At 37.6% G+C, this 9,569-nt stretch overlaps 1 protein-coding gene across 5 annotated transcripts in view; it reads right to left on the bottom strand.

The window, feature by feature from the left end:
- The window catches only part of bnip2 (BCL2 interacting protein 2), a 10,194-nt gene extending 8,412 nt beyond the window's left edge, over window positions 1–1,782 (bottom strand). The window contains exon 1 of one of the 5 annotated variants that reach the window (XM_014003606.1): window positions 821–1,782. In XM_014003606.1, coding sequence (XP_013859060.1) covers window positions 821–1,188 — 368 coding nt within the window. In that variant the 5' untranslated portion in view covers window positions 1,189–1,782. The remainder of the gene's footprint in view (window positions 1–820) is intronic. The other 4 variants (XM_014003607.1, XM_014003608.1, XM_014003609.1 and 1 more) reach the window with 4 other exon arrangements.
- Between the last annotated feature and the right edge of the window lie 7,787 nt (window positions 1,783–9,569).

The raw sequence follows: 9,569 nt of genomic DNA, 5'->3' as shown, positions 1-9,569 counted from the left end.
AAAAATTTAACCTTGATGGTCCTGATGGCTTCCAACGTTACTGGCATGACAAGGAGACCCCACCTGAGATGTTTTCTACACGGCACAGTGGCAGCAGCTGGCTATGTGGAGATGTTGCAGCAGGCATCCCTCATGACTATATATATATATTTGTCTGAAATTGTTTTATTACAAGGACTGAACTGAAAAAATAAAAACATAAAACCAGTAATTGTTGCAACAGGTTGTCTGCAGTAATAAAATAGAAAGCCTTRTGGTAGCTTTCAGGACTTTCTTCTAACTTATTAAGGTAAAACCCGTTAATTTTGATGTGTTTTATCCAGATTACATGGCAGTAAGTGACTAACAGATCTCAGAGTGGCTGACAMAATTTAAAAGGGAAGTGCTCGGATCACAATACACATACTTTGGAGGAAGTTTATATTGAAGATAACTTTTCACAACTTTTTCTAATCAACCTTTAAGGTCTTGTTTACATTTATTTATGTAAACTATATAACTTAATTCTTTATTATGATAAGTTTAGGTAACAGTTTTCATACATTTAAACCTTATAAGTACACATTACAATTAATTCGTTACAAATTGCGCACAGAAAGTTATTTAAATGACGTGGGATGTAATGGTTTAAAAAAGTTTTATATCCATAAAAAGGATTTGACTAGGTCCACATGATAGTCTATCTAAACTCAGAACATCAAATTGTGATCATCTGACTGAAATGGTGGTGTTTTGGAAAACAAAGTTAATAAAGCAAATGTAATGTGAAATGMTAAACTTGTCACAGTCAGATCTGTCTGCTAAACTCGAAAATACAGACCTCCCTGTGGGTCCAGATGGTGAGCGTGGCTGCGGAAGGCTAACCGGGGTAGAGCTTCTCCCTCCCGACTGCTTCGGCTGGTTTTCTGTCCTGCCCTGAGGTGTACCTCTTGTTTTGGTTAGACCTCCTTCAAATCCTTCTTCGCCATTTTCAACAGCAGACGTGGTGCCAGCTCGCAGCTCGTCCGAACCCTCCTGGCCCGCTTCTCCCGACACTCCGGAAGATGTGGGACTAGTTTGTCTGTTTCCCAAATGTTCACGAGTCCTCCTGCTGGGTGTGACAACACCTAGGCTGCTATTGTTCCAACTGGTATCACTTGCACCCTTTAAAACGGCTTCGTTCTCTATTACTTCCGATGCCATGAGCATACTATTAAAAAAAACAATGACGTCTGCTTGGCTCCTTAAATCAACGTGACAAAAAAAGTCGGAACACAACTTCTTCCTAAGTTTGCTGCTAGCGGGCTAGCTCCTGTCCACTGTACAGCTAGCCRCAAGACGCGCTGCTAACACTTAGCTGTGACAACTAACAACATGTCTAATAAACCAAACAGTGCAAAATATCGCACAGGGTATTCAAATTTAGTCACCCTTTCTAGCTAGCTTTGCATAAACAGCGGTGCGCAGAGGATCCCACCGATCAAGTTTCCTTCCTTCCTTGCTTGCTTCCTTCCTTGAAGTCACAATGCTCGGTTCCTCCAGCGGACGTCACTTTTCGCCTACAGTAAGCTAACTTTAGCCCGTAGCTACAACAAACTACAAAAAATATATGTTATCCACTTACTGCCAGCTCTAATGTGGAATATCAGCCGGTCCGTCCACTAAGACACAACATTAAGACTGTGTTTTGCTAGTTTCTAACTTTATATAAGTATTGAGACAATGGCTATTTGTTTAATCGCACAAGTTTCTCTTTTGACCACAGGCGGTCCAAGAAACATCCGGTCCTTGGGCACGAGCTCATCAAGCTCCGCCCCCTCACAGAAAGGCATCTTTTGTCAGTCCATTAAGACATCTTCGTTTGTTTCTATATAAAAGTTCATTTTATTATGCCAACATGTCTATACTTTTTTCTTTTCTTTTCTTTTTTTTTTGCATTATAGTTGTGTTTTGCATTACATTTAAATGCATTTCGATGTTTTCATCTGTTAATTCCCCAGTTTTGGCTGGTTTTGCATCTACTCATTAGCTGGTAGTTTTGAACTTTATTATTTATTTAGTTTAGTTTGTGTTGGTCTTTTTTTTTTCTTGTGCAGGTGGTGCTCACTGACTGCTGGATATAGACGCCAGCTCCCCATAACCATGAACAAGATTAGGCCAGTACAGATGATGGATGGATGGATGTTTTGCTTCCTTTTTTTGCATTGAGTCTGTGAATTGAAGAATGAGGCGTACAGCATGTATCAGTGTAAAAATTACTATTTTAAACACAGCAGCAATGAAACAATCTACAAACAAACATAAGAAAAGAAACACATTCATAATAGTACTGGACTGGCGACATGTCCAGCGAATGCCCTACCTCTGGCGAACTGATGCTGGAGTAGGACTGGGCAATATGGCCGAAAAACGTATCAAGATATAAGCATTTTGTATCAGTTGGTATTGGTAATTATTGATTAGGTTTTGTTTTACCTATTTGAAGGAGAAAAAAAGACTGATTAATACTGCCTAACTGGTGACAGGACCTTTCCTCATCCACAATTTTCTCCTAAGCTGTTGCATCATTTTCTCCTTTCACTCCAAGTCCTTTTTATTTTTAAGCAGTTATGAAACATAAAACTGACACTGCTCATGTTACTCAGCAGGTTGTTGCTAGCTTACTAAAGCATGAGTTAGTTGAGCCACAAACCTGCTTAGCTGGGCCTTTCTTCTGCCTACATCCCCCACAATGCCATGCMGTTCTGGATCAGAGTTCATTGACWTGATCAACATTTWATCAGATGTGTTTTCTTTTGATCACGTGTCTGTCACAATAAATATCTTTAGTGTTTTATCGCCCAGCCCCATGAGTTCCCTGTGACTCTGCACAAACAGATAAAAGAAGAAAAGAGGGTCCAGCTACCCGTAGAAAACTAATTTGACCGCCTTAATTTGAAATCTTTTTTTTTTGTCTCTACCCAGAATTTGTAACCAAATTTGAGGGAACATAGACCATCCGGTGAGCAACTTTAAGTCTATTTGGTAAGTTTGTCTCTGCTGTTTGTATTTTCTTTCATATACTGTATATATATATATGGTTTAACATCACATCAAATCATTTTCAAGTAATATAATTTCAGCTGTTTTTTAGTGTAAACCAACCAAATGTTTACCTGATTTCTATTCTTTTCAGTGACCACATCTCCATACAAAATTAATTCAGACTTTCATGCAAAGAGATAAACTTTAACCACTAGGTGGAGGCAAACGCTTACATAAACTCCAGTGATGAGGACAACTTGCACTCATAGAAATCTGCCATAACCTGACAATGTGCAGCGTAAAATATACATTGTGGGTTTGGAGAAATCCGACAGTTGTGCTGCCACTCATATTTCCAGTTTCATACAATTTTAGCAACAAAAAATAATAATAATAAAAAATGCTTATTTCTCCTCTTGGTCATGCAGTAATAATTTAAGTATATTTGTTTCAGTTTTATTCTCATAATTCACAAACTGATATGGTGGCATTCGTTCCTGAGACGTGGTTMTATTGAATATTAAATCCTATCAGCTTCATATCAGTGCATTAAAAAAAGTTTGGCTTGTGGGGATTGTGGTAGTCTAATTGCTAATTTATTTTCACACCACGCTAAAAGAACCAAAATCAAATACCTAATCTAATTGTGATCTATATTAAGCTGTAATACATTGATGCTGTCTGGTTAAGGCTCCCTCAGTTTGCAGCGGATCACACAGTTTAATTTCTAATTACCACGTTGCTATTTGCTCTGTTGGATCATTAGGCCTGATTGCAAACGGATAATCCAGGAAAATGGGGAGTTTATGCCTCCCCTCCGCTTCCCTTCGTGGAGCTGTATGCTAATGAGCCATGCTGAAATCATCCAACAAATTTAGACACATTTCACCAGTTTAGCCGAGAGTCAGGTCAAATTTATTTATGCACTGAACCAGATCTTGATAAATAGGAAAATGAATAAAAGTATTTTAAAACACCAAACATTGTTGTATTGAAATGTTATATTGATGTGATTTGTACTTTTCTACAACTGTTATTAAAAAAAGAAGAAACTTTTATTGAGTTGCGTTAGCCATTGAAAAGCTGTACTAACAAAGACTATTGTTGCCTTTACAGAAAATCCTCCGAGGCCCAGCAGCTGATGCTGACGCTGAAGCTAAAGCTGCAAAGCAAGACCTGCACATCCTGAGCAGAACCCCCACTTGTCATCCTGAAAGGATGTATGGAAGTTGGGTTCCAAAACAGAAGCTGCATCATATTTGTGAAGCAGAATCATTAAGACGGTTCCCCAACCAATTTCCATAAGCGAGGTAAGGGGAAGTATTTAGGCTACCCAAAGTATATCACTAATGAGAAAAGACAAAAAGGATTTTTGTGCATGTTTTATGCTATCTCATTTTTTTTTCTTTTTCTTTTTGTTCTGGTGCAGATGAATTATTATTTATGACTGCAAAGCCTAAAAAGGGGGTAGCAAGATAGCAACTGCAAAGAGGCTGGTAAAAAATTTAAAGAGGAAGTTAAATGAATATTTAAGGGAAGATGAAATATTTAATGGAAACAAATGAGCAAAACATTTAAAACGGCATGATAAATAGTAGCGAGTGCCATTAAAATTGGCCCTCGTAATTTGTGCTGGTTGCAACAGTAGCCGGAAGGTCTCGCTCGCACTCATAATGGMGTAAACCGAGGACTGTTTGCAGCGTGCCAGTCACAAAACGAGGACACTGTGTCTGTAACCCAGAGCTAACCTTCTATCTGAGAAATATTAGACTTTGATTCAGTTTAGGTGGAAACAGCTCATGTTTTATTGACCTTCTCCACATTGAGGTTTGAAGAGGAAACAATCACATAAATTCTGAATCAGATGGCATTTAATTTCTCTAGAGACRTTCTGCAAAAAAGGACTTATAATAACATTTGTGTTTTCGTTTGATGCTTACATTCAYAGTACATATTTTTGCGTTTCCCTCCCCTGCAATATTGACATCTACAGAAAACAATCAAAATCTGGAATGTATACCAGCACAGATTCATTTGTTTTCTAGATGTGGAAATAATTAAATCAGCAAACAAATAATTACTCAAGTCAATGAGAACAATTATCTCAAAGACACCTCTGAGACTCGGATGTGCACTGTGAATTGATTAATTATTGCAGTAAAGATAATTGAGTGGAGCTAGATCTTTTCGATTCTGTCCTCTAAATGTGCGACCCGTGTTCTGTCTGAGCCAGCAGGTCACTAAATACTGTTTTGAATACCTCTATGTAAATAGGCTTAAAACAAAACAAAAAAATAAAATAAATAAAATAAAATCTGCTAAATCTTGCGCCACTGCTGGTATAGTCTATTCTAGAACATTTCAAAAATAAATAATGAGAGGCGTTCATTTATACTGAAACAAGGTTTGGCAATCTTTGTTAAGATGTTAATAAATATCGCAGTGATCTGATTGGTGCTCATCTGTCCAAGTTCAACTCAACGCCGTGATGCTGCGTCACCCCACCCCCACCCCCCCACCCTACAGCCCGGGGGCAGACTATTACTTACCTCTGAGCCAGACAGAGATCATTACCTCTGAGAATGATGGCAAGGCAGCTGGAGCCCAGCAGCTTTATTTCCCCACTCAGCTCGGGCGGACGCAGGCCATCAGATGCTGTTAACAATTCCGCGGCTCCACCATAAAGATAAGCTCTCTCAATCAGCCTCCGTCTGTCTCAATCGCCTCAGAGGGACCATAAGTCATCGCTGCCCGGGAACAAAGCCATCCTTTTCTTCACATGTGATTGACACCGTTTAGAATGATTCAGCCAGAATCACTGGGCTGTTTGTTTCCCTCCGTGCTGCTGTTTTCCGATTCTTAGAGTTCATTAAATATTTATTTACCTTTTTTTTGGTGGGGATATATATCAGCATATTCATGTCGGCGCAATCAGCCTGAGCAAATATTGGGCCATTTTCTGTGGAAGGATGAATGAAGTCAGAGGCTTTGACATTTTAATCAGAGTGAACATAAGATGCCAATTGTCACTGTCAAACCACATAAAGGTCACTCCGGTCGCCACCGGTCGGCTTGCTGTAACGTTTAATCCGACCGTTCATTTACATGTGAGATCAGGTTGATATTTTATGTATAAGCACATATCCTATTCAAGGCCTTTTATTCTATTAACCTGTCTTGTCTTTATTAGAGCCTTTCTTAGATAATTCCCACATGGCTTAGCCTTTGATAAATATGCTTTTAGGTCTACCTAATTAATGCATTCCGCTGTGATTTTCTTCACTTGTCACCCACTCTTTAACCTCACAGCGAAGGAACAGACTTTTCCTACTCAAATTAAAGGTCCTTGGAGACGCCGTACACGTGTGAGCTAATGATGTAGAGCGCTGTAAAACCTGATACCTTATCTTGAGGGGCTTGTTGAAATGTTTTCAGTAGAAATGAATTGCGTGACCTCACTAATGTGGAGTGTGGATATTTTCCGAGCAAACATGTTTTAGCTTCGATTGTGTCTGAAAGAAGAAATGGTTCTGACTCGTTTGTTATTTGCCTTGTTTCTCTTTGCTGTTGACACGGTGGGGCTTTGTTACTGAGCTGAATCTGTTCTGACCTTCTTCAGCGCACGCTTGGTCTTTCCGCTAAGCTGAATTGTTATCAAATCTACATTTTTATTCTTATGGGCTCATACCRGCGAAGCAGTGGCATGGTGTTGAAACAGCATTTCTGAGAAAACACTGGAGARTATCTCTATTTCATGATTAATTAAACCAATTCAGCATTTCTTTTTTAAATGCRATGCCTAAAATTTCCTTTTACTGCCAGCCTAACAACAGTTTCCAGCTCTGTGACTAAGGGACCGTTCATAGCTATAATGAATGGGATGAGATGATGATCAGCGTGCACACTCTTGACCTTTATCTTCTCAAAATGTGCTTAATAGAGAAAAGGCCAGCTGCACTCCTGACTGCACAACAATACATTACTGTATACTGTAGGTGTTGTTAGAGTGCATACACGGCCRGTATGAATAAAACAGTTTGAATTAGTTTCTCACTAATGAAAAGTGTTGCTGTCAGATTAAGCTGGTGAAATGGTTTAAAATAAGTCATGTCTTTCCATGGTATCATGTTCTTACATGTTTATGCTGAAGTATTGTGAAAAATTGCAATTCTATTTTTTGGTACACATTGTATCATAATAATAAATTTTCCCTCAGTAGGGACATTCCAATATATCAGCAGCAAAGTGATTTTCTAAAATAAATTTGTTAAATCCAGTCTATTGTGTATTAAGAGAACAGAATTTGCCGTTTTCCCCCTGCATCTGTTACATTTTAGTTAAGCTGAGTTTTATTTGCGCCATAAAAATACAGATCAAAATTCAAGGGAAAACCAATAAATCAAACAATAACAGTGCAGGAAGAGGCAAAAGCCTCCACCCAAATAGCATAAAGTAAACAAATAATCCAACAATACAATCCTTAATCACTCGGTCATAGGATTATAMAATATAGCCATATAAAAAGGGAAAACATAAATTAAAAATAACAAATAAAAAAAAACACCTTTAAAAATATGAATGGGAATTTGACTAAAATGTAATAAAGATAAATGTCACAATCATGATTCTTCATTTAAATACAAATATAGTTATTTTTTAAACTTTCAGAGAAGGCCTGCCTTCTGTGGGGAAGATCGTTGCTCACCTGAATCGGACAGAAAACTGACCTCTGCTGGTCTGCTCATAGGTGGAGGATGTGCTGAAGTCTAGTTATTAAAAATGAAAGTTATTAAGAACTGAAAATTTGATTTAAAATAATGAATAAAGTACTTTACCTCTTGGCTTTCAGAAATCTTATTTAAAAAATGTGGAATAATATTAATATTATAGATATGAAGAATCTGTAGGTCCCTAAACAGAGGAGCAGAAGGACAGTGGTAATATGATCGAGTTACAATTCTAAAAAAAATGCATTTTTGAAGAACCAAAATGTTTTGTAAAGTTGAGGGAAAAGTTCTTCCCCAAACTAGGTCACAATAAGATAGACATGTGTTTAACAAACTGTAAGCAAACAGTTTGCAGTGATGTAATGACAAACCCTCTATTTAATCAACAGATTTATGTATTCTAATCTCCTCAGCATCAAACTTTGTTCATGTGTTGAAAAAAAAACTTAAATATCTAGAGTTGTGTAGACAAGGCCTTATATTGCTCTCAAGTAACTGATGGGATCTGACCAGCAGTCACTGCGGTAAGGTAAGCTTTACCTGTTGTTAGTAATTTCTTTGCTAAGGGTGTATTATTCACAGTAAAAGTAAGTTAAAGACCAGCACACATACCAATGCAGAAAGAAGCTTTGGTTCCATTTAGGCAAAACAAAGATTTCACACACCAAACATTTAATAACTGCAGTGTCAAAATGCCCAAACTATTTTCAAATCAAAGACCGAGCAACCCTTCAGCCGAGACAAACTCTTTGAAGCACTACCTTTTAAATTAGTGTCAGAAACTCTGACAGCAGGCTTTTTACATCGAGTGAGTTTTATATAAATATATAAAAACAACTGAACTTAAAATTACTTTWTCTGTTTCTGTTGTACAATAAATGTTTAAGCTGCCATCCACACAAAACAGACATTGTGCTCAAAAGTCTCTGTTTCCCCCTCTCCGGTTTCCAGCCCTATGAAGAATTTATTCACAATTACAGCCAAACAGTGGCACTACAAAAAGAAAATACTTTTCCTTGTCTTTTTAAAAAGATGAAGTATTTTTTTCTCTACTGTGTAATTTTCCACTCTGTATTTCGAGAGATACTGACCTAAAAAAAAGGTTGATCAAAGACTGTTGGAACTCCACAGCCTGCAGCAACCAATAAATTGGTCCGTTCGATGTTTTTGCACTGACAAATTATTCTCCAGAGTACTAACATTCTTGGTAGCAACTCAATTAGCAAGAGACTGATGTAGCAAGAGCCCACATTTATGTTTCATAGATGTTTCAATATTTTATTATTCCAGTGCATGTTGGCACAGAGACTTTTATGTCATAGAAATGAAAAGTCTTTGCTAATTCTTGCAAAAAGTGATAGTTGTTTTGGTCACGTTTTGCAGATTTCGGGGAGTGTTGGAAAGGCAGCAGGCGTCTGTGCAGCGTGGCCTTGAGTTCACGGCCATTGTAGTTTTTATTGTGGCTGAAGAAAAATCACAGAAGCTTCGTTTGTGTAAAAGAAATGAAAGCCAAAAATATATATCTTTTCTGTTTGTAAKTACAGTTGAATAATGTTTGTATGATTAAACAAAAAGTATGAGTTCAGGTTTTTTATTTTATTTTATGACATAATGGTCAATTAAAAAGCAATACATGTATATAGACAAAGCACACTTTTATTGTCTTTGAAAATACTAACAGCGCTGAACATTCTCAGTTGTCCAAAGAAGAAAAATGATCTTTCCTGAGCTTCTTTGCACAAGGGAATACATACTGTCATTAATATGCATGGGTCCCACTTGTCTCTGTTTGGGCATTTGATATTAACCCTCAGAAACACCGGTGACCTTTTACACAAA

The sequence above is a fragment of the Austrofundulus limnaeus genome, unplaced genomic scaffold (assembly GCF_001266775.1).
Source record: "Austrofundulus limnaeus strain Quisiro unplaced genomic scaffold, Austrofundulus_limnaeus-1.0 Scaffold19, whole genome shotgun sequence".
Lineage (NCBI taxonomy): Eukaryota > Metazoa > Chordata > Actinopteri > Cyprinodontiformes > Rivulidae > Austrofundulus > Austrofundulus limnaeus.
Note: the sequence above shows the minus strand (reverse complement) of the source record. Positions and strands in the feature narration are given on the sequence as shown.